The sequence below is a fragment of the Sphaerodactylus townsendi genome, linkage group LG03 (genome assembly GCF_021028975.2).
Source record: "Sphaerodactylus townsendi isolate TG3544 linkage group LG03, MPM_Stown_v2.3, whole genome shotgun sequence".
In the NCBI taxonomy this organism is placed as follows: domain Eukaryota; kingdom Metazoa; phylum Chordata; class Lepidosauria; order Squamata; family Sphaerodactylidae; genus Sphaerodactylus; species Sphaerodactylus townsendi.
The window spans coordinates 125,992,348-126,018,524 of NC_059427.1; the positions used below are offsets into that span (position 1 = coordinate 125,992,348).

At 44.9% G+C, this 26,177-nt stretch overlaps 1 protein-coding gene across 1 annotated transcript in view; it reads right to left on the reverse strand.

Annotated features, from left to right (window-relative positions):
• TIMP2 (TIMP metallopeptidase inhibitor 2) overlaps positions 1 to 25,919 on the reverse strand; it is a 35,140-nt gene extending 9,221 nt beyond the window's left edge. The window contains 3 exon segments of the mRNA XM_048489860.1: positions 784 to 864; positions 867 to 886; positions 25,668 to 25,919. Coding sequence (XP_048345817.1) covers positions 784 to 864; positions 867 to 886; positions 25,668 to 25,797 — 231 coding nt within the window. The 5' untranslated portion in view covers positions 25,798 to 25,919.
• Between the last annotated feature and the right edge of the window lie 258 nt (positions 25,920 to 26,177).

Here is a 26,177-nt window from a genome sequence, read left to right on the forward strand (position 1 = left end):
GGTATAGTTCCCACCCAGGCTTTTTTTCAGCCTGAACTTAACAGGCCGCTTTTCAGCCTGAAACTAAGCCTGAAACTAAGAACTAAGGTAAGTGGGGGGAGCAGGATACCGTGGGGGGCCCCTGCGGAGGGGCAGGAGCAGGGCCCATGGGGGGCGGAAAATGCTGAGTCCGCACCAGGCGCAGTTTGGCCCAGCTACGCCTCTGTGTGTGCCTTATTTCACCATAAAACAGGATGGACTATAGCAGTGTTGAGATTCAAATAATTTAACAACCGGTTCCGGTGGTGAGATTCAAATAATTTAACAACTGGTTGTTTACAAACACCATTTTAACAACCTGTTCTGCTGAAGTGGTGTGAACCTGCTGAATCCCACCACTGGACTATAGGTTTTTTAATCACAGGAAGGGATGGGGTATAAATATATATATGGATAGGTATAAATATAATAAAATAAAAAAAATTAAATCTTCACAGTTGGTATGTGAGTCCCAAGTTGTGGATTTCTTGTTGTTCTAGACTTGGGCACTTGAGAAACTAGAATAAGAGAGATTTCATCACCTATAAGATATCACTGATAAATATTAAGAGCCCTTCAGAGCCTTTTTTTGACACCGTTTGCTCTGTTAACAAAACAATGTATTGCCCAAGCTAGAACAACACAAAGGTACCACGCTGGTAGACTCACTTTATCTTTTATTCTTAGCACAATGCTGTGCTCCTTTTAATAATTTTCAATTGTTGTTCCATGTAAATAAGACCATCATTAAGCTATTTTATTTACCTTTATCTGCTTGATCTCATACTGGATACGTTTGATGGGGTTTCCATAGATGTCATTACCGGAGTCCACCTCTCTCGCAGAGAAACAGCTTTTGCTCTGATCACTGAAAATGCAAAGACACAGAAGAAATGAGTGGACATATGGAATACTAGCTAGGCATGCATTTGCCTAGGGATGAGGGGTAACCTTCTGTCCCTCATAGGCACTGACTAATCTGGTCACTGCGGGGTGCAAATCGCCCCCTACGTGACCAGGAAGAAGGCAAGGCAGCAGGAAGTCCTGCTGCTTCGTCATCGTTGGGCTCCTCGACCCCACCCATGTCATCATCGACATGGGCGGGACCAAGGAAGCCTGAAGACACCGCCCCCTCCCAGCCTTGCCCCCCCTCCCAGCTCTCAGCTCCCAGCCGGCAGCCTTTTTTGCTGTCCCCTGTCTACAAGAGCTGCTTTTATAAACACTGAGGCCAGGGGCAAGGCCACGCCCCTGGGGCAGGGATACACACCCCAAGCCCTGACCCCAGCCTCAGTGCTTATAAAAGCAGCTGACGTGGGACGGCAGAAGGGGAGGACAGAAGGGACTGCCGGTTGCTGGCTGGGAGCAGGGAGCCAGGAGGGGCAGCAGCCAGGCTGGGGGGGTGGAGCCCCACGCTTCCTCAGTGGCAGGGGGCGGAGACAATTTGTCTCTGGGCGCCATTTCCCCCAGATATGCCTCTGAATGCCAGTTCTGGTGCCAACCCTTCTGAGGCTTATTGAAGTCCTAGCAGCAGTACATTTCACTGCTCACCATTCCCTACACCCAATAACAGTACCAGCAGACAGACCTAAAGCCATAAATCGTTGTATATTTTTCAGGGAACCGGTTATGCATTATGCTGCAAATAATATACCTTCTCTCTGGTCAACTCTCTGCTTTTCTATTATTACTATAGATTACCACTAACCATCTCCAAGAGAGCTTCTAGCAGTTCTGGCAACCCTTTCCCAGGTCCTGAAGAGCCCATGATGATGATCTGCATCAGTATAATATCATTTCAGAAATAACATGGATATATTCCTTTCATGACTTATGAGACTGAATGTAGATTACCAGGAGAAGGGGCATGCTCAAATTGCACACAGGCAATACTAGCTACTGTTAGACTTGCCTATGTCAATTCTGAACACACAGTCTATTACTATTGCTACTGTTCTAGCAGATACTAATATATTCTCCACCCACTGATCTATTTTCTATCATATCCTTCCAGACAGTAATCACACATCATGTGCCAGCATTCAGAAAGGGGTAAATTTAAGTCTGTTCCACAAGGCCCCATCCCTGAACCTTCTCAGCAATAATAAAAAGTCCCTTGCCCATCTGATTTGCTTCACATAAAACTGGGGACTAAGTTGTTGCATAGAAAATATATCTCAGGTCTAATACAATGAGCAAGAGGCATCCTCTTATCATTACTGTTTCACAAATTGTAGTGTTCCGAGCTGGCAAAACAAGGGCTCAAATTATGCCCTGAAATTCTCTCACACACTCCTGCTTTGGCACAAGCCACGTTCACCAATAACAATGATACAAAATCCACCAAGAACTGACTCCTGGAACAAGCAGCAGTTTACCCTTCAGCCCAGGGATTTTTTTTTAACAAGAAACACCAGATGGTGGCACGGCCAAGCAAATCATGCATGGCCATCCATGCATTCAACGACCACACCCTACAGCCCATGCAGATGCCACAAACAAAGCAGGAGCTATCCAGCAGCTCCACCACACCTAAGAGCACAAAGAGCCCATGAGCCAAGCCACACATTACAAAGGGAACCAAAATCACACACACTGTAAACTGTTTAGAAATTGGGTTTGGTTGTCTCTAAGAAATTTGCACCAAATGGCTGGGAAGAATTGCTATTTCTTTCTCACGGGTGCTCCACCAAACAGACTGCAATCAAGAAAGACATGCAGAGACATGGATCCCAGCGTCTTCATTCAGACCTTGCATATCTTGAGCTACACGGAACAACCAAATCCTCCTGCTTCTAGCTCATTGGTTCTCAACCTTCCTAATGCTGCGACCCTTTAATACAGTTCCTCATGTTGTGGTGACCCCCAACCCTAACATTTATCCATTTTATAGATGGAGAACACTGATGCAAAGAGTCTTAGGCGACCCATGTGAAAAGGTCATTCGACCCCCAAAGGGGTCACGACCCACAGGTTGAGAACCATTAGCTGCAAGGATTAAATTTTTAAAAAACCCTAAGGAACGGGGAAAGGGTGAAACTAAAGTTCAGTGTAACAAGTGAGGAGAGGGAAAACAATTAAGGCTTTTATCAAACCTGTGCAACATCCCGTAGCAATGTATTCCCTCTGTTAACTGTGTGCTATGCTAAGTAGTACTGTACTTCATCATGTTATCTATACACATGTTGCCCATCAAGTTCCCTAGAATAAAGTTTTGCTGTTTTCAGAGTGAATAACTTTTCCCTGTGCTGCTAAGAAGAGCACAATCGTGACTCAACATCCTGTTTACCAAGCACAGTCCGCCTACAAATATCTGAAACTGCATGATACCAGTACAGTGTACTGACCCATCATGTCCAGGCTGAATGGCAGGGACTTTCTAAGGTCATCGGCTTAGAGACCTTTCCCAGCCCTTTTTACCAGAGTTCCTTTGTCATTGAAAATATTGGGGATTGAACATGGGACAATTTCCAAACAAAACATATTACCAGCCATTGAGCTTTGGGCCTTTCTGGTTGTATGATTCCATACAGAAAATCAGTTCTGAAACAGGCTTTCACAGAAAACTTTCTCCAGTACTTTAATTGCAAGAGAGACTGGGAAGGTTCTGGTATAATTTCTCCCTCATTGAAACACAATTTCATTTTTGCAAACATTCAAACTAAGCCCATGTTCTGCAGAACTTAAAAGCTTACTACATTACACACACCCTGATCAATCCTAATAAATGTGTTATTTTTTCTGAATTTGTGAATTTGGAGAGGCTGTATCATTTAGTACAGAGAGCTACAGCCAGAAGGACCTCAGAAGTCAATTCTAGATTTGTGATTCTGCATTACTCCCCTTTTCTTTTATGCTAGTCTCAGCCAGCAATTTCCAGCATCACTGAAAAGGGGAACGATACATCTGTGCTTGCAGAGTCCTGTCCCAGCATAGTGCACATATGGTGCATTCATCATCCAACTCAGTTTCATAGCCTTCTTTTAATTCAATTTCAAGAAGACTGCCTATGGCCTGACTCAAATGCTTTTGGCCTGGCTGAGATGATTGTGTGACAGTGGCTGAGAGCTTTAGGCCTGGTTAATAGTTATGGCTTCAGGCTTTTCCACTCACGTGCTGCTGAATCACTGGCAAAAAATGCAACCTCATTGAAGGAGAATTTTTGTTCTGAACAGTGCGGCTTTGTAGGGGGAATTGCTGGTTTGCACTTTCTAAGCCAAGCATCCAGCAGTTCAGCCAACCCAGGGACCAGGGAAGAGAGAACTAGAATATATACATGAGGATACATAAGTACATGGATTCCAGGGGAAAAAGACTCAGAAAAGGAAACTCTCATGTACTGACTTCCTTTCATAGCCATCACCTAGCAAAGGGTGCTTGCTCTAAAGGTCTTGTTTGAGTACAGAATTCTTCCCTCCCTAAGAAATGTGTGCTCATCTGAGACAAGGACACGGGTGCATATGGTTTTCATAAAATCAAAGAGTTGGAAGAGACCCTTCTAAGGGCGCTTATCAAAGTTCTAACCTCTGCCAATGCAGGAACACACAGTCGTGCTAATCTACCTGACATATGCTGATCCAGCCTTTGTTTAAAAACCTCCAAAGAAGGAGAGACTCCACCAATTTCCTCCCGAGGCAGTGAATTCCACTGTCGAACAGCCCTGATGGTCAGGAAGTTCTTCCTAATGTTTAGGTGGAATTTCTTTTCCTTCATAAAAAAATCAAAGCGTCGCTTTCCGAACGGGCGTTAGGAAAAATGACGCCTGGAGACGTAAAACGCCAGCTCTCCAGGCTGCCATTTGCATCGGGCGGCAAGAAGCTGCAGCGCAGCCGCCGCCTTCTCGCGACCGGGCCCGGTTGGCCTCAAGCGAGTCGGCGATTCCTCGGTGAACGGCTTAAGAAGCGCTTTTGGAATATGCCAGCAGTGAAGCCGCTGCCGGGCTTAACGCAGGTAAGCGCTTCCACGGCACTCTCCTCCCGACTCGGTGCATTGGTTTCCAGCCCTTTAAAGACACGACTTGTTCGCTTGCCGCTGATGTCTGGGGACACGCCTCTGCCCTGGGCGCGAGCTCGAAAGCAGGCGAAAGTTGCGCCAGGCCAGGGCGGTAACCCCAGGCCTTCGCGACGCTACCGAGGCTCCAGGGACAAGCCGGTCAGGCATGGCGCCGGGCGCTCCACTGCGTACCGGGCTGCCCGCCTCGACCGCCCATGGATCGTCCGAAGCGCTCTTTCGGGTCAGCGCCGGTGAAAGTTGCTGACTCAGCCAAGCTTCCGGCTGCCATGAAACGCCAAAAGAGTTTTGGTCTGTAATAATAATTTGCAGAGACACATAAAATAGTCTTCTCTCTTTCAGACCTACAAACTGCAAATAATCTCTGTATCCCTCCAGAACTTTCATTGACTTTTAAAATTAAAATTCTCGCCCCCAATCATGGAACCCATAAATAGAATCTGATACAGGAAATACTCTTCCCACATCACCTGAAGGTGCATGCATCCTGTTTATAGGGCCCTCAATTTTTTTTATTATGTATTTTATTAACTTCATGTACACACTACTTTTCCTCTAGTGGGGACCCATCAGTCTCCTATCCTCCATTCTACACTAAATGGGGAAGGGTTTATTTTTATTAGAGCCGTATTAGCTTATATTTATTGAATTTTAACCTGATATTGTGCTCCATTTATATGTTGTTCACCGCCCTGAGCCCTTCAGGGGAGGGCGGTCTATAAACCCAATAAATAACAACAACAACAACAACAACAACAACAACCCTGTGGAGTAAGGCAGGTAAAATCAGAGTGACTGGCCTAAGGTCACCCAACAAGCTTACCTGGCAGAGTAAGGATTTGAAGCTCAGATAATGAAGAGAAAAGAATAATAAAGAAGTACCATAAGCTCTTGCTGTATTTGGAGTCCACTGCTCCTCAGACGGACACAAACAAGATTCCCCTTGCCCTCCACTGAACCATGCTGGACCCTAGCAGCTCCAAGTAGAGGAGGGATCCACTGAGGAGCGCAATTGACTTAATAGAGGAGAAATGCTACTTTTATGGATGTTACGAAAAACCAAAAGTTGACCAAGACTTTTTAGACCCACTGTCCACATTACCCAGCCTTGTCCCAAGGCACATTTCTGTTCTCAGCACACTGACTCCACTAACAGCATGCAGCCTTGTCTTTGTGCTTGCAGTTTTCCAGATAAGAGCAGATTTAACAAGTCACAGGGAATTGGGATTATCCCCTTGACAACTATGGTTTGTTGAGAGACAAATACAATACTGGACTTTTTTTTATTAAGACTGTGGTTGATAAATTGTTTATACGGATTAAACATTGGTTAGTTTCATGAATACTGCACAGTACAATGGTTGCTGAGGAAGACAGGTCTTCTGAAAGCAAGAGGAAGCATGGCACCAGTTCCAGAGTGAAATAATATGGCAATGATTTTTTCAGATGAAATAGGGTCAGGGTATCTGTAGGTGAGGTAATGAAGAAAGACTATAAAGAATGGACTATAATTAATTTCTCTCTTCATCTTTTTTTTAAATAAACAAACACACACACACAAACATTACTAGGCCCTGTGTAGAACAATGTTGCTCAGGAGAACAGAAAAAGGGCACACAAACACACACCAGTTTTGCTCCTCTGCACAATCTCTGTTCTGGGTATCTTCTGATAAATCCATATATCTTCCATCTCTGCTAAAGCCAGGCTTACTCAAAGGAATCAGGGCACCAAGCTATTTAATGAAGAATTTAATGAAGTCAGAACACCAAGCTCAAGGGAATTTCACGAAGACAGCTATGTTCATAAAGTTTTCAAGGGGGCGGCTGGTTGTTACATTCTGATAATTTATTTTGTTGTTTGCACTGTGCTGTTGTATTGTGATTCCATAATTGCAATTAGGCAAATTATTAGCCACTTTGAGTCCCTGGAGAAAGGCAAGATATAAATATTTGAACAAATCAATATAAGGGCTCAGTAGAGCATATATGATCCAACTTCCTGTGAATCCCAATTTTACTTTTTAAATCCCATTTTTAGCCCTTATGATTGCAGTGATATGCTGGAAAATGCCTGATTAATTTCTGCTGACATAGATAGGAAAACCAGAGGAATGCTGAGTAAGATTTTCAGTGCTTGAGGGTGAAGCTTCAGTGACCTTGCTTCTCCCTTGATCAACAACCAAAATGATGAAAAACAGAAAAGATGCAGACTTATGCAACATAAGGTAAATTATGCAACTACAATAATTAGCACAGCTTGTTTAAATTGAAGACTTCTTCATTTCTTAATAGAGAAACAGGATGGCCTAAATACAGAACTGCCATCTATATTACCCTTCCTATATTACATTTCCACAAACGGCAATATTTGGCATGTCTCTTGACAGGGTATTTGTGTCTTTCAAAGTAACATACTATAGTCAAAGTATAAAGCTCAGCTCTGTTTAGCTCCATCTGTAGTCATTCCCTTTAACAGTAAAATTGGTAGCTTATAAGGCAATATACTAGGTGAAACAGCAGGGTAGGAGACTATAAGAGGGCACAGCTTTTGATACTGTTTACATGGTATCTTTCTGGGCTGGGAACTACCACTTTTCTGTGGAGCTGGTTGTAGTTGGGAGAGTAGTTTTCAAAAGGTGGTGCTAGGGAAACTACTATGGGGTCTCATGAGGTTCCATCTTATCCCTTTTGCTCTTTAACATCTACATGGAACCACTAGGCAAGGTCACATGGAGATTTGGGCTGGGTTCACCAATATGCAGGTAACACTCAGCTCTATCTCATGCTTCTAACTGATGAGACTGAAGAAACTCCAAAAATGGTGAAGTCAAACTGTATACATTTGCTACCCACATCCACAACAAGGCATCAGAGAACGGTATCCAACCCCTCAAACTTTAAACTGTGGTTTTATGGGTTTCGTAATTGTTATTTTTACTGTGTTTTCATAATGTTTTATTTATATTGTAAGCTGTCTGGAGTCCTGGAAGGGAGAAAGGCAATCAATAAATAAAGAAATGCCACCCGAGATGGGAGTTCAGCTGAAAGGACCAAGTCGGCTGTTCTTCTGAATCCAGGGTAACTATATCCAGGGATTCTCCATGGATGCTCATGGATTCACTACTCCCATCAGCCCCTGCCAGCATGGCCAAGTGGCAGGGCTGATGGGAATTGTAGTTCACGAACATCTGGGGGGCCATAGTTTGAAGACCCCTGATCTAGGGCGAGGAAGGGAACTAGCCTCAGGGGCCTTCAGGCATAACATCTTCCTAAACCATTTTTCTTGTCCTGCAAAGGGGGTTTGCTCATTGCAGTTTGACAGACAGAGGGAACTGGTCTCAGACACAAGGCCGGTTCCCTCTCCTCTTTTCAGTTTAACACAACCCCTGAGCCAGCTGCAGATTCAGAGAGGGCAGGAAGCTCTCGCACACACTTCATTTGTCCCTAAAGCTTCTATGCTCCACGGAGCCAGGAATCATTTAACTGGACCAGGAGGACTGTTCTGGATCTCCCCATGGAGGAGAAGCAGACAGATCTCACTCCTCCCCGAAAGCAAAGACTCTGAAGAAAGCTGGCAGAGTGTTTTTTGTCTTTGCTATCAAGTCACAGCTGACTTATGGCAACCCTGTAGGATTTTCAAGGCAAGACATGTTCAGGGGTGGTTTGCCGTTGCCTGTCTCTGTGTAGCAACCCTCGGCTGACTTGTTGGTTTTCCATCCAAACCACCCCTGCTTAACTTCAAAGATCTGATGAGATCAGGCTAGCCCAGGGGTCTGCAACCTGTGGCTCTCCAGATGTTCACAGACTACAATTCCCATCAGCCCCTGCCAATTGGCCATGCTGGCAAGGGCTGATGGGAATTGTAGTCCATGAACATCTGGAGAGCCACAGATTGCAGACCCCTGGGCTAGCCTGACTATCCATGTCACAGCCTGAAGAAGGTAGGAAGAAGCAATGGTTTTAGTTTAGAACCTGCCAAATTAGGAATCCACTTCTATCAGTTTTCTACCAGCATGGCCAATTGGCCATGCTGACAGAGGCTGATGGGAATTGTAGTTCCTGAACATCTGGAGAGCCGCAGGTTCCCTACCCCTGCTCTAGGGGATAAACTTACTGCCATTGTGTATGGGATGGCGGTCAGTTTCCTTCCTCCTAAATCTTCTAAAGATGGGTAAACTATCCTGTAATCATGAGAAAAATGCATCTAGAATAAAATCGTTTCCAGGATGTGCTCAGGAATTACTCCTTATCAGTTTCTACCAGCATGGCCAATTGGCCATGCTGACAGAGACTGATGAGAATTGTAGTTCCTGAACATCTGGAGAGCCGCGAGGCTTCTCAACCTCTCCGACCTAGGGCAAATAATCCTAGTTTCATGGTATGGAATTCTTGATACTCCAGGATTCACTTTACCGCCCCTATCAGTATGGCCAATTGGCCATGCTGGCAGGGGCTGATGGGAATTGTAATCCATAACATCTGGAGTGCCAAAGGTTCGCCACCACTGTCTTAGCTTTATATGCACAGCGGTTGAGTCTGAACGGGCAGTGATAAAAGAAGAGATCAAGTTGGCTGGCTCAGTGAAAACGTCAACAGTGTAAAAGGCAAATTTCATCCTATGAATTATTAGAAGAGTGTTTGAAAATAAAACAGGCAATATTACAATGTTACATTTGGTATATGGTATAGTATTCTAATTATTCAGTCTCAAAAAGGATGTTGCGAAGCTGGATGCTACTTAGATCTTTTGGTGGGAAAGAGTACAGTAATCTCCAATCTGTCATCTGACAATCAGACAGTCTTGTGTGCTTATAAGAGTTAACCAACCTTGTAATAACCAGGATGGGGACAAAATGGGACACTGCAGGACACCAGTCAAGCAATAGTTCCCCAGTAACATTTTCTGGAACCAGCCATCCAGAGTAAACCTTCTCTTTGTCTGGAGCGCGTGGTGGGGGCAGGCTTCCCAAGACATTTTAGCCTCCCAGTTTGGCTGTTTTTCAAAAGCCAGGAACTGTTTCTGTGGGAACTGCTCCAGATGTTTGGCCCTAGCATCTCATTTTGGAATACAATCTGCAGAGTGCCATAGACACTGGTCTCTGCCAAGCAATGCAAAAGGATACCATGGCTGCCAGTATTGGAAATTGCTGAGAAGTCCTACAGAAAAAAAACAGAGTTCCATTCTCCCTGTCTACCCCAGCAAAGGTCATCAAGGTGGATTCACTTTCAAAAGCGGGCCTGAAGCCAGACGGAAATCATTCATCTCATCCAAGAAAATCTGGATTTGCATGCCCCCAAGCCAAAAAGGGGGAATTTGCAGCTGTGAGACAGCTATTAACATTATTTGGGGCGAAGGAAGGCTTCTTCAGGAGATACTACATGACTGCCAAGGTAGTTGGAACCTTTCCGTTCTTCAAAGAAGCATTGACTCATGCCCAACTCCAGTCATTCTACCCCCTTCAGCATGATGTCAGAGTTAAATAAAACCTTATTATCATCTCCTTCCCATATTTTGCTTAATCATTAACAGAATCTAAATTAAGATTGCATAGTTATTCCTTAGTATTCTTATTCCCTTCCTTACACTTTGGAAGAAACAGTGCATGAGACCATGGGCGATGTGACAAATAGCTTCTGAGATTTTCACAGAATAGACATTTGAGATCATCCATCTAGCACAGACCAGACAACTTCCTCATGTTTTATCTGTATCTGCTGAAGTTACACAAGGCTCCAACTCAATACTGACAAAGGCCAAGCCAAGGAGAATCCGTTCCCAGACTAACCAATTCCTCGTTGTTAGTACCTCAAGAACCATCTAGGTGGAATCTTTTCCATGGGACAACTTCAAACTAGATAGACAACCAAATCTACATGATCCGTTCTACAAGCAAGTGTTGACATTGTGTTCACTGTCCCATGCCACACCATTTCTTTTTTTAAATGTACATTCTGCTGTAAGAGACGTTATTCCACAATACTATCATCACAGCAACAGGTACAGATGCTGAACTTAACCAGATTCAGGTAACTGCAAAAACAAACAGAACTTTTGTGGCACCTTAAAGACTAACAGATTTATCATGTGCTTCAGAGGGCAAGCGTTCCCTTACCATTTGCATATCACACCTATTAAACATGAAAGAAGCTGCTATGGGAGTTGGAGACCTAGATGGGACCTCTATGGCCAACACTTCAGGCTGTCCTGGGGGATTCCTTTAAAGAGGAAATAATTTAACTCACTGGGAACAGGAATAATTTCTTTAGCAGTTATGGGATTGAGACAGGAGGGTGACAGAATACCAGACATATCTCCAGGGCTGTGACAGTCAGTGTAGCACTCAATTCTATATGGGCAGAGCCATTTCAACCCTCTCCCCACACCATTTTTCCAATCTAAAATAGCTCCAGGGAGACACTATTTGTCTTGTATGGGAAACATATGAGTACAAATATGTGTTACTTGTATGTTTTCCCAAAGGAGTAAACAGCATCTCTCTGGGGTTATTTTAGACCAGCAAAACACTGCAGAGGCTTAAACATCCCCTCCATCCATATCAGGCAATAAAGTACTTGATAATGGAGTTGTAGAAACACCTGAGGCTCCAGACTCAGAATTCCCAGTGTCTCATCTGGTTTGGCCCTAGACAAAAAATAGAGTTAGTAAGATAAACCCAGATAATTCAAGCCAAACACACTGAGATACATGTTGTGGTGTAAAATGTACTCTCACCCTATCCAGATTCACCAGATGTCTGCAATTCATTTTCATTGTTTTAAAACTGGGAGAAATGTCTTTGCCAAGCCCCCCCCTGGTACTTACAGATTTATTAAAACATCTAAATGAACAGTGATGTCAAAAAAGCACATATGAAATTTAACCCAGCCATTTAAAAAACTATTTTGAATGCAAATGAAAAATGCCAATAACATTTGACTAATCGTAGGATGGGGTATAAACAAAAAAACCCTCAGAAAGTCTAAAAAGTAATACTAGTAATGTGATCCCAGTTGTGATCTAGAGCTCAAAAGCACTGGCAATGCAACAAACAGCAGTAATGAGGTTTAAATGGATTCCCCGGCAGATGTCCCAAAGAGATTCTCAAACTAAATAAAATATAAGGGGGAAAAATGACCCACAAGATACATAACTGCTAACTTTAAAAAATGAGGCCCCATTATGAAATTTTGATAGGGAGTCGACTATTCATTCTGCACCCTTTCTTAGTCTGTGATATTCTATTGTTCCACTTTTATCTTCTTCTAGCATCCTGATTTTCTTAGCTTAAGATTCTTAGGAGCAGTTGCTGCACTGATCTGCCAATCTTTGGCATAAACTGCCAGGCAAAACAAGTCCCAACAAGTGAATTTAACAGTAAGCCCGGTCTTTAGCCATGGTCCTCTGGACTGAACTAAATCAGTACAGTTAACTTTGCAAACACTAAACTAGAATATTGGTAGGGGCGGGGAAACAGGATGTCCATGACTCATATGGTGTAAAGCTTCATCTGTCTCTTGTGAAATGGGAGGGGCTGATTTTAAGTGCCAATAAAGTACATGTGTCAAGGGTGCTGAACCCAACCTCTTCCTCCATCTTTCAACATACAGCTTCATGCTCCCACTCTCCCCCAGTGCCTGTTTCCAATGCAAGAAGTGAGCAGAGCTGAGGGGGAAAGTATCTGTGGAAGGAGGATTACAAGCATGTAAGCTATGGCATGACCTGGATGGTCCAATCTTGTCAGATGATGATGAAGATGAAGATGAAGATGAAGAAGAAGAAGACGACGACGACGATGAGGAAGAGTTGGATTTATATCTGCCTTTCTCTCCTATAGGAGACTCAAAGGGGCTTACAAACTCCTTTTCTTCCCCGCTCACAACAAACACCCTGTGAGGTAGGTGGGGCTGAGAGAGCTCAGAAGAACTGTGACTAGCCCAAAGTCACTCAGCTGGCATGTGTTGGAATGTACAGACTAATCTGAATTCCCCAGATAAACCTCCACAGCTCAGGCAGCAGAACAGGGAATCAAACCCAGTTCCTCCAGATTAGAGTACACCTGCTCTTAACCACTACGCCACTGCTGAAAGCTACACAAGGTCGGCCCTGGTCAGTATCTGAATGGGAGACCACCAAGGAAGTCCAAGGAATGTTCTCCTAGCTAACACTGGGGAATGGGGGCATGAACACTGGGTTGATTGAAAGCACATATAAAATTGAGCCAAAGGAGTGACCAGCACAATCCTCAAGAAACAAAAACAGAAGATGCTACAGGGTTTCACTGATCTCTCAAGAGCCAAGCACAACCAAGCTGTGACCTCAATGAACTTGGAAGGGTGTAACTGTCCAGGATTTCACAGTAACTCATCAGATTCTCGATCTAAGCCCCACACAAGTCAGTTGGCAATGATTCTGTGCTATCATTCTAATGCAGAAGTACACAAATAGAGCCCAGGACTTTAATCTGGCCCCCAGCAAAGCGCCCAATCACAAAAACATTCCTTAGGGCACATCTCAACTACTTTCTTCCATATGACTCACAAGTATCAGATTCTTGACTTCCCACTTTTCCAGTATGAATGGCTATCCAGTATCACTCAGTGTTAACAGCCAGCAATATTCCCACTCACACTGCTAAATATTCGAATACTTCGAATCGAACACCTTTAATGGCATACAAATAATTCAACATCAACATGAACATCAACACCACAAGGTAACAACAGCCTTTACAACTTTGGGCGAGTTAAAATTGCTAAATATTCATCACTTACTCAATTCAAAGTCTGGTCCCTCTCAAAAATTTGCCAAGGATCCAAATTCTAGTGACTAATGAGCAGAGGCGTAGCTCCAAGGGAAAGGGGGAGCGAAGCACCAGGCATGTACCCCTGTGGGGGCGTGGCAAGGGCGTTCCGGGGGTAGGGCGGGGCAGAGGACGCACCAGTGCACCGGGCGCTTTCCCCCCTTGCTACACCTCTGCTAATGAGCCACTTACTCCTACAGATACAGAATATCTTAAACACAGAAACATCACTGAACTCATGAACTATATACTCCCTATCTCTGGTTTGAGCTTTGAGTAATGTCTTTCCCTTGTTTTGTTTTTAACTTGTTACTAAATCCTGAAATTAAGCCACTTAAATTCTTGTTAGGTACCTTAGTTACCATAGCAAAGCTGCCAATGCCCTAGAGGCCCGTTGCTCTGGAAAATACTTATGATTCCCCCTAAACTACCACAGTTGCAAGTGCCAACTATGCAGCTTAAATGTCCAAAATGGAAAATCAGTCAGGTGCTCTTTGGGGATTAGAACCAGTGGAGCTAGAATTCAATGTAGGCCAAATCGGCGAACTGAACAATTAAGAAGCAAGTTTGCTTTCAGCCCCTCAACACGTTTCCTGGGAGACACTTCCTGTTACTTTGGTGTTCCTTTCCTGAATGTGACTAACCAATGACAAGATGATCCCACACAGGTGTTGCTGCGATTCACTCATTTTACGGCTGTCCTCAATTCTTAAAACAGCCGTTCTGCAGCAGTCCAAACTATTTTAATTACACCCAGAGATCAGCTTCTCTTTTACACACTATACTTACAGATCTGCAAAGGCCTCTGGAAAAAAGAGCAGAGCACCACATGCTGCTTGAGCATTCATGTTCAAATATCTGTGCTGTCATTTGGTAGGGCCGCTACAGTTTCCAACTTCCATTTCTCTTGGACCTTCTGGGCCTCTCGGGAAAACCCTCCTAGACTTTGGTCACAATTATGCCTTTCCATCAGCACTATACGTAAGAAGTGCCTGACTGAACCATACTAGGGACCCATCCAGCCTATTTGGGAAAAGTATACTTTCCTTTAAAAGCTGGCTATATGCTAAACAGACAGCCCCTGTCCTATAACTGGGATACACTGCCTCTGAACATGGAGGTTCCATTTCAATGTCATGGCTAACGGGTGTTAATATATATATATATTTATGTAACTCCCTTTCAAAACCCACCTCGGCTATGATGTATCACCATATTTTGTGGAACAAGTGTCATACGTTAATGATATATAGTATAAAGTGGTTTTTCCCTTTGTCCTGAATCAATACGCTGGATAATGTCAAATTCTAATATTATGGGAGAGGGAGGAACATTTTTCTTTAGACCCCTTTCCCATCTACACCACCAGGCATAATTTATAACTGCTCCAAACACACACCCTCCTCTACTGTCTTCTATTGCACTTTCTTGCTCTGTTACTCCAAGATCTTACTGCATCTGAGAACCACCATGCTGTCTCCCAGCATTATCTGAGGATGCTATGGTCAGTGCTGTCTCAGAGATGTTTCCTGGGGGCAGAGTGGTATAGAGAGCAAGCCAAAATAGGTCTATTCAGAAGCAGGTTCAATGTTGGGGCTTACTCCCCAGGAAGTATTCTCAGTGGTTAGAATTTTGGGATAGCACCAGTGGGACCTGTGCTCAAACCCCTACTTGTTAAGGATTTTACTGGATGATTTAGGGCAGTCATTCTCTCTCAGCCTAGCCTACCCTGTGAGGATAGAATGGACAAAGAAATATCCACTTATGTTGCCCTTCGTTCCTTGGAGGAAAGGCAGGATAAAAATGCACTGAATAAATATCTTACAGCAAATTAAACGAGCTCATTAATACCATGACATTTTAGTATTCTCAACCTCTATACCAGCCATTATTGTCATTATCTCACACTAACTAGTTGCCAAAATCCCTCCCTTTCCCTTTCAGTTTTTTCTCCTACTCCTCAAAATGCATACCCCATTTTGCAGTCCCCAGCCAGACCTGGCCCCCCGGTTAACTGCTCAGATCTATTAGAACGTAAGAAAGAGCCTGCTGGATCAGACCAGAGTCCATCTAGTCCAGCATTCCGCTACTCACAGTGGCCCACCAGATGCCTTTGGGAGCTCACATACAGGATGTGAAAGCAATGGCCTTCTGCTGCTGCTGCTCCCGAGCACCTGGTCTGCTAAGGCATTTGCAATCTCAGACCAAGGAGGATCAAGATTGGTAGCCATAGATCAACACTCATGTGATTATTCACCAGCAGCACTTACAAATCTAGTGAGCTTACAGGTTCTACATACTATAAACAACTAAAGGTATTTGAGACTGTCATATATTGACAACCTTGCTCTTATGAGGATTTTTAAAATTGTAATAAGTACAAACATTCATAAAAAGGCATTGCTTGTTTGCAGTCAAATGCTGAATCTATCCAAAAGTATAGCTCTGAAAGTTATAGTTAATCAACCCCCTCCCACACACAAACACAGAAATCTGAAATGGTTCCTTTAATATCAAAAAGAATTTATGTGACAATGAGAAAGGGAGCAACAGAAAATAAAAACCTACTTTGTATTCTACTGTAGCAGGGAGAATTCATTAAATGTACTGGATTGCAGTCAGGATGAATTTAGAACAAAGGTAGGTGGGTTTGTGCAACCCAAACAATGTCTTTTAATTACAGAGTGGGTTGTAGTACAAACCCAGTTTCCAAACAGAGCCACAGAAAAGCGTGTGTGATGTTGTGGCAGTACCAACTTTTTGCTGAAGCAAAATGATGGAAACAGTGAGTGCTGACATGGAAAATCCTGAGCCTGGAAAAGGTTAAAGGAGGCTGCCTTTATGTTTTCTCTGCAATTAAACTGACCACTCGGAAAGCTTTCCTAAGAGACAATGACAGCAGCCTCACCAGCAGGGCACCCAGGCCAAGCCATACTGGCCCTTTCTAGGCCGTGCCAGAGGTAAGGGAAAACAACTTGGGCAATCCAGGTTTTCAGAGCTGAACATTGCAAGTGGTATTCACTTGCCTCTCACATCCCAAAGAACAAGGCAAGAAGGTGTCTAAGCAACAGGTTGAGATTTACAGCTGTGCTATTTGGGAGATTTTCAGTGTGAATTCAGAACAGACGCGGGGGTAGCACAGAAATGAATCAGTGACCTTTTTACGGGCAAGGAATTTAGAAATCTGTGTGTCTGCAAGTGTGATGTACAATGTGGAATCTATCAGGCCACTGGAGAGTCTGACAACATTTAGGTATTCCTTTACTAACAAAAACACAACCCAGTGGTCACAATTGTAGAAGAAAACCTTGAAAATGTATGGGCCACTTCTGTTAATGCCACTAGTATGATGTATTGTCAAAGGTTTTCATGGCCGGATTCAACTGGTTCTGGTGGGTTTTCTAGGTCTGGTGACCATGGCCAGAAGCCACCAGACCATGGCCACACAGCCCGGAAAACCCACCAGAGCCACTAGTACAATGTTTCCGTTAACTAAGTAACAGAATACTTGAATTCTGTAATCCTTCTGATGCACCATCCATGCATTTCCCTCTCCCCCGCAAGCGTATTGTTTTCCTGAATCGTTTGCATACTTCAGCCTCTGTATCAACATCCTACATTTTGAAGTCACCATTTTGCAACATCTATATATTAGGAATGTCAACATAAAAAGAAAGTTGTCTCAAATGATTCCCATCCCATAATCTGAATTTGGAAGAATGTAGGCTATTCCAGCTGCACAGACTGGTTCATAGACTGGTTCACTACTCTGCTGCCAATGATTTCCATAGACTATTAGCATCCATGGGCTGTGGAATGGTATAGTATAATCCCGTGGTGGCGAACCTATGGCACTCCAGATGTTCATGGACTACAATTCCCATCATCCCCTGCCAGCATGGGGATTATGGGAATTGTAAGTCCATGAACATCTGGAGTGCCATAGGTTTGCCACCACTGGTATAATCAGATCTAATCAGATTTTGGAAGCTAAACTGGTTCAGTACTTGGATGGGAGAGCACCAAGGAAAACTTTGCAGAGGAAGGCCATAGCAAACCACGTCTGCTTAATCACTTGCCTTGAAAACACCATGGGCAGGCAAGGGTCACATTGGGCAGGCAAGGGTCACATTCTTGACCCTGGCATTGAACAGCTAGAAACGAGGACATTTGGCAGGATACTCAGTCCTCAGAGAGTAGTCTGGACAGAAAGAACTAGAGACAAACCTTCACATTCTGAGAGCAGAATCTAAGGGCTGGAGCTAGGGGTGTGTATATGTGGGTGGAAGGGTGTGGATGAAGAAAGATGCAATACTAAAACAGAGCTCATAGCTCATTCTTCAATCGCAGTGCGATGCTAGCAAACCAAACTCCAGTCAGCTATCAGTCTTGCCCCTTCCCCATATGCATCATGCATGCCACCTTCCCCCTCACTTTTTTTTACAAAAAAATTAATGTTTTGTGCATTTATTTGTTCAGTTGTAATCTTATTTTTAAAATAAGATTTTTTTCTCCATCTTTTGTCAACTTGGTTGGGCCTGATTTCCCGATTCCATCACGGGCCCTGCCTACTCCCTCCCTTTCTTTTTGGCCTTTTGATCGGGCGCCTGCTTTAAACAACTTTTGTTAAACAATTTCTGTTGTTTTAATCTATAATTGTTGAGTAACTGCTGCTTAAGTTTTAATGGGTTAAGTTTTATGTTGCTTTGATTTGCTGTCCTGAAGAACAGCCATATTGTGAACCGCCTCGAGCCCTTCGGGGATGAGGTGGCCAATAAGTTTAATAAATAAATAAATAAATAAAAATGAAAAACTGTTCTAAAGATTAAAGGTGAGAATAGATTTTTTGCAGATGTCACAGCGGCAGCCAATTAGTGCTGTGCACAGTTGGTTTCTGCACCACATTTAAAGAACTAGGTTTTGAGGGGGTTGATTTTTGGTATGTGAGTGGGGGTGGGGGGTTACACTGGAAAGGAGGGCATATTTTGACTATTGCAAGAACACTTTCCGTAACAGCCTCACTGCTCCTAAAAAGTTATGAGTGTCATCACCCTGAAATGTACACAGCCTAAGATGGAGAGAGGGGAAAGGAAGTCAGAATTATGTAGCCCAGTCTTGTCAGATCTTGGAAGCTAAGCAAGCTCAGACTTGGACGGGAGACCACCAAGAAAGACTGTGCAGAGGGAGGCAATGGGAAACCTTGCCTTAAAAGTCCCTTGCTGGGGTTGCTGTAAGTCACCTGTGACTTTAAGGCATATAATACATACAAGATGGGGACAGGCACCAAGAAGCACAGCCAGAGCAACCTACAGTTTCATGTCTATGTGCTTAATGAATCTGGAAGAGCTTGATGGGCTGGGGCAAGTCATAGATTGGGCTTCCTATGCTGATCTGACATGACAGGCAATGGACTGGGAGAGCTCCAAGGTAATTAAAGGACCTGGAAGGAAGCAGAGCATCCTACAAGCACCAGCTGTCTGGTGCAGCATAAGGTTCCCACTACAAGTTCCAGATTTGGAACAGAGCCTGATGATTATGCCACCATAAGGCAGAGTGCTCATCACTGACGACATGAAAAGCAATGTCAAGCAGGAAAATATGTAGCCCAACTGCAGTTTTCTACAGGCTCTACTACAAGGCAGTGCAATGGAATGCAAGTAGAGAAAACAGATATCTCTTGGTTGTTCATGGGCCAAGTCAGCTAAAGAAAGTGAAAATAGCACAAATGTGCATGGGTCTGTGAAGTGCATGCCCAAATATGTGAGAAATAACGGAATACAGACACATGAGCTGTATTCCTGCATCCGACGATCTTGTACAGCCCTTGGTTTCTAACAGCAACCTGCGAGATCTTCTAGTAAAGTCACATGCTCAGTAGGAAGGTGATGTCCACTCTGAGTCATTGTTCCCCAGAGTCTTGTGCTCAGAGGCAGCATGCCTCTGAACATGTTGTTTCCATTTATCTATCATGATTAACTACTATTATTGTATCTATGACCCACAAATTCTTATTTCTTTTAAGCCAAAGAATCATTTTAAAAGCGACAGCCATGAGTGAAAAGTGTGTGTGATTGTGTAAACCTTACCCACAACCACTTGATACAGGCTGTGACACCCCTTGGCAAAACAAAACATATCAGAATGTCTACCTTTCCACTCAAAAACAGAAATACACAAGGCAAGAAGCAGAGTCAAGGGAAAGTGCCATCAGGGACGAAGCGAAGGGGAAGTGTGCCCAGTGCGCATACGTGCCACGTGCCCCTCCAAGCCCCAAGAACGCCCTGTCCCACCCCGACCCTGCCTCCGCAGAGGTGCCCACCTGGTGCGTCAAACACCCACCCTCACCCCACCCCTTTGGCGCTACACCTCTGAGTGCCACACATCATTTCTTCTTCTCTGCCATCACAAGTCTACTCATTTGCCCAGGTAAAAAAAGTAGAAATCTCAGATACACCAAATATAAAGAGCTCTATACGGACTTTTTTTCCACCAGCATTTCTTGCTGAACTACATTCATTTCTAGGTCATTTGCTGCAACTTCTATGCTTTTATTCACACAGTTGACACCCTTCCACTACCATCTTGGGAAACTGGCCATGAGCAGCAATCACCTATAAAATGAAACAGTTGGTTTTGTGGAAAGATAGAGAAAGGTAGGAATAGGAACTTCTGGTTCCAAAGTATCACTTGAGGGCAAAAGATGAGGTAAGTCAGGGCTCGTGCCCTAGGCGCTGCTTGTGGGGGTTGCCAAGCAGCCTAGATCCTTCCCAGCTCAGAACCCCTCCTTAGAGCTGCACCCCTGCAAACTTCATGTGGAGTTTAGGGGTGAAGCATGCAGTTTGAGTCTGGGACCAGGTCCGGTGGTCAATTTGTGCCCCGCCCCCGAACTCTGCATGGATTGGTAGGGTGCATAGTTCAAGGCTGGGTGCAGCTGGGTCTAGCTTTAAACTGCCTCAAAGCTTGAAATTTAAAGCTGGACCCAGCCAGGCGGAGACCAGCATTGAACTTCAGGCTCAGCCTGGCTGGGTTCAGCTTTATACTGCTGGCTCCCCTTCCCCCCACTGAAGTCTGCATAACTTTGAAGGAGAACTTCCGAGGGAGGAATTGACAATATAAAGCTGGGCATGGCCGAGGCTGAGTCCGCAGTTCAAAGTTGGGCCCGGCCTGACTAGGCACAGCGTTAAACTCCAGGTTTTAGAGGTAGAACCCACAGTTTAAAGCTGGATTCCAGTCCAGCCCAGCCTTGAATGGCAGCCGCCTCTCTGACCTCCATGTGGAGTTAGGGTGGGCACAGCTCAATGCTGGGCAATGTTTGCCCAGGGCACCATTTTTAATAGATTTGGCCCTGCTTGTGGGAATGGAATCTGGCCAGCAAAAAATAAACAGGACCCATCAGGCCTTCCCTACACCTTATCCTGGCTCCTTATCTTTATCTTGTGACCCCCAGAAGCCACCAGACTGCCTTCTTCCCCAATACTGGAGCTCACATGGCTGGTTCTTTCCTCTCTCCACCAACTCCAAATGTAAGATTAGAATGCTAAGATGTAGGTTGTTGTATATATTGTTTAGCCCTTTACCAAGAATGTTTAGGTCAATCATTCCTCGTACAGTGCTTCCTGCTGACAGGCCACTGCTGTGACTAACATTTCCTGTCTCGTTCTAACTTGATTCCTTTTCCATGGGTGTCACCCATTCTACGGCTGTTCCTCCCTTCTCTTCAAAGCAAGGCGTTTTGGGAACCTCCCCTTGTGACATGAAGGTATGGGTCTCTGTGTCTACCTTGGGCAGCTTTTGAGATTTGTGGAAGGAAACACTAGGAGCAGCTATCAGTATTTTATGACCTATTATTTTATGATATAAGAAAGGGTAGTGGTCCTTAACATTAAAAAAACAGCAAACACTACAGCAAGATGTCTCCTTATCAACTGTATCAGAAGACAGCCTTAGATTGTGCATTCCAGTTGACAGGACCAACTTTTACAATGAGGTGATTTGAGGTGGTTGCCTCAAACAGCAGATTTGGGGGATAACTAACCCCTTTTTCCACATGCTGCCTGCCTACCTAAGACCCATTCAATGTCCACCCCTGCCTTACAGCTACCAAAGATAACTCTCCTCCCTCATTTTCCCAGGATTCTTTTCAAAGCAACGTGCCATTTCATAAACTATTGAGAGATTTGTTCTTCTCATGAGATCTCAGTTCCCATTTCTGGGTGCCTGTCCCCAGACAACAAAAATGGTGGCCAGAAGCTTGTGGGAGGAAGTAATCTTATGAGAGTCCACATGAGAAATATTTGGTTTTATATTTTCTTGATAATCGATATTGCTTCTCTCTAATTCCTGGTTCCTGTTAGACTATTCATTTTCCTCGCTAAATTTTTTGTTTGCAGTGCTATAAATTAACCTTTGATGTGAAATTTAAGGAATACTGAAGAGGAGGAATGAAAAGATTAAACTGCATGCTCGGATACCTAGAAGAGAATCAGCTCTCAGATTACCCTGGTTGACTGCTGCCAGCAGCAGACAACCAGTGAGATTCAATGGCTATAGTACCAGAGTGTAGGATCTGGGGGGTCCAGTTTCAGATTCTCACTTCACTATGGAACCTTTCTGGGTGATTATCAGCCAGTCACTATCTCAACCTAACTTAACTTTATAGAGTTGCTGGTGTGAGGATAAAATGGAAGAAGGGGAAATGATGTTGTAAAGCCACAATACCTAAATAAATAATCAAGAGGGGTTATTTGCTGCTAAAACTGTCAGGGTAGGTGTCCCAATGACAATGCATTTGTAAATAGGGCTCATTCTTAGAAGCATAGAGTTGAAAGAGATCCCAAGGTCCATCAAGTCCAATCCCCAGGAACCAAAGAAGCTGTCACAGGAACCACATGCAAGATTTCATACGCTCAAAATCTCTTCCCAGGAGAAAATACAAATGACTTATTCTTATGGAAGGAAAATATACTGCAAAGCAAAATGAAACCACAGACAGCCGCTGCTGACAACAGCTGCTCCATTTTCTGAACATCTGGGAAGGCAGCTTGGGACAGATAGAGAGAATCTGGATCTCCTAATTGACACCATCAATGGAGCAGAGTGGGTGCACTGCCAAAGTATTTCCAAATTCCATCTCTGGAGTGAGATCTGGAAGCTAGGGCCAGGGCTGTTTGTTTAATATGCTAAGATTTAATAAGGGGATTATTCATGGGAAAAGGAATTTGAGTTCCAGGCCCTGCCAGGCCCTGCCTTTCCACAGCTTCCAGATTGAGCAAATTGGAAAGGAAGGCAGACAACGCCTACAAATAAAAGAGCAACTGCGGAGTGACCCAGCACAACGCGGCCAGGCTGGAAGGGCAGAGTAGTCTTACCCATTCAGCTCTTCCTGTCAATTGCCAAACTGTGCAAAAAGACACACAATGACATCACGAAAAGGAATGATCGAGCCCTCCTTTTAGCATTTTGCTGAGCCTGCAGAGGGAAACTTTGATTGAATCAAGATGGAAACATGCAATGCTAATTTTTCTCATTAGAAGCTCAGCATGCTGAGCTGGAGGCCATGGTGAAGACATCTCTCAGCTTACACTCAAAAGACAGTTCCCAAGATGCACAGCATTAAGTTTCAAGAAACAAGAGGGGAGACAGCTAGGAACGGACTCCAAAATCCTATATTTCTTGAAACTTTTCAAGGCAAAAGGTAGAAGGGAAATTAAGGGAGCAAGCAGGGTATAGTGGCTAAAAGCAGTGGACTCTAATCGGGATAACTGGGTTTGATTCTCCACTCCTCTATATGAAGCCTGTTGGGTGTAAGAGGCAGACCTCTCAGAACTCTCTCTGCCCCACCTACCTCACAAGGTGTCTGCTGTGGGGAAGGGAAGCAACTAAGTGATCCTGAAAGGTAGACCAAGCAAAATATAAAATCTAACTGTTCTTCAGACTCCCCCCAACAGTCTTTGTTCACAATATTAACAGAGTTGGACAGAGATTCTCTTCTCCTCTTGAGCCAAAAAATATACACTGAGTTGCACTAGTTAATTTCTAAAAGTACAAGGTGTTTGTAGATCAACCATGCTTGTCCATTACATGCACTCAGAGACATTTTTCTCATGGTTGTAACTTCCAGAGCTACACCTGAAAAAAAGTTTTGTGGGCTTGAACAGACCTGTCTCAAATTACACCAACTATTTGGACAAAATGGTCAAACACAGGAGGCTTGGAAGACAAGAGGATACCGCACCTATTTCTCAGCTTTCTCCAGAATAAACTGCCCCAAAGTAAGAGCCATTGGCATGAGTGCTACGCAGGCACTCTGCCAGCCCAATCACAGGCTCTTCCAATGCAAAGACAAACTGTTGCAAATAGCTAGAGTTCCTGAAAGTATATTGACTTTATGCCTCTCCTTAAGCAACATGACTCAATTATTTCCTGGGAGAGGGATAAACCAATAAGAAAGGGTCCTGGACATGATGAAAGATGGATTTTAAGCAATATGGGACTCCAGTTTGATTGCTGAACAGGAAGGATATGCTGATGGGGCAAGCAGAGGCCTTTGAGATACAGTAAATGCTGTTTTCCAGGAATCCAGGGGTTGGCTACACATGCCCCTAAATGCAAAAGCAGGCTGGCATGAATGCAGCAAAAATGGCAACAGAGCTAAGCTGCTCCTGAGAGACAGGCTCTTGAGCGACAGAAGATATTTATATGCAGGAAGAACATGAGAATCAAGCTTCCACTTTGTGTCGACCTGGCTTACTTATGTCCCCCTCAGCCTCTCTGTTACTACCATCAGCCAGGCAGGGGACTCATATCCTGCCATGCCTCCCTCCCTCGGTCTCTCGGGTTTCCTCCACTTTGTAGGTCGAAGGCCCCTCAGGCCTCTGAGGGCTACCAGAATGGAAAGGCTGAAACAGCATTTCATTTTGAGGTTTTCTCCAAACAGATGACTTCATGGGGAACTGCCTTGCTTCACAACAAGCATGTGTAAGAGAATCCCAAAACAGAGATCGTAGCAATCTGCACTTTGACTTCAAGACGGGTAAATAAAAACTTCTGAGCACAAGCCGATTTAAACTAGTACAGCCCATAAACCTGGTGAGCTTCACACCGACTGCCAACTGGCAGAGGGTTTCCTGGGGCCAAGGTGAGATATTCTGGAAATCAGTCTTTTCAAATGTGCCTGTGTTTACATAATGATCCTGTGTTGATAAGAAAGAAACCTCCTTCCCTCTTCTGCCTCTGTGCCTTTTGGGAAGGTGTTCCTACACTTTGTTTGCGTTTGTGAAGTTTTGATTTCCTGACCTAACCTCTTCCCTTCCACTTTCCACCTCTGAAGCTGTTCCCACCAGCGCCTGGCAGCCTCCTACATCTTGCAGGCAGAGAGCCATCACCAGAAAAAGGAATTTGAGTCCGTGGTTGCCTTTGTGCTTTCAAATGAATTCCTGTGGATCGGGTCAGAGGGAGCGTGTTTGGGCGTGGGGGGGGGGGGGGGGGGGGGGAAAAAGGGGGAAAGGACAATCGAGGGGGAGTCACTCGGCGGAAGGAAGGGCAAGCCGATGAAGGGCAATCTTTAACAATAGAAACTAGCAGGATTTATCCGGGGCCGGGGAGAACAGGATAATCTTCCTCACACCCCTCCCAAAACACCCGCGGCTGCTTTTTTTTTTCTTGCAAGAATGAAGGGGTGGGGTTGTTTTGGCTGTTAACAAGTGAGTTTGCAGCGGGAGAAGACGAGGCAGCCCCCGCTGGAGAAAGACCTACGAGGTTGGCTCACGCCACGAAAAGAAGCCGCTAGGGGAGCCGCAGAGAAGGGCGGGCGGGTGGTGGGCGGGCGTCCTTTCCTTACCTACATCTGCATTGCAAAACGCCTGTTGCGGATGCACCGGAGAGCAGCTGCAGGCGTCGGCCAGGCGGTCCATCCTTCCCAGGAGCAGGACAGCCAGCCAGGCCACCAGGCTGGGCAGCGCCGCACTCATCTTGCAGAGGGGGGCGAGCGGGCGGGCGAGGTTCGCTGCTCACCGCTCCAGCCGCTTCATCCAGGGGCGCGCGCGCGCACGCTCGCTCTCTGCCCGGGCTCTGCGTCTGCGGCGACCCCGGGGAGGGGAGGGGAGAGCGGAAGCTCCCGGGTTGCAGCAGGCGAAGCAGCAGCCCTGAAAGTTTGGCTCGCGCTGGGCCTCTCGCCGGGCAGGGGAGGAGAAGGAGAAGCTGGGCGAGGACCCGGCCGCTGCAAGGGGCGCTCTCGGTCGCCCGGCTGCTCTGCTGCTGCTGCTGCTGCCTTCTATGGAGGTGTTGGCTTCTGCTAAGCCTGGCTTTTTAATGGGCTCTGGGGATTCGCTGCCCCTCCTCTCGGTGGCAC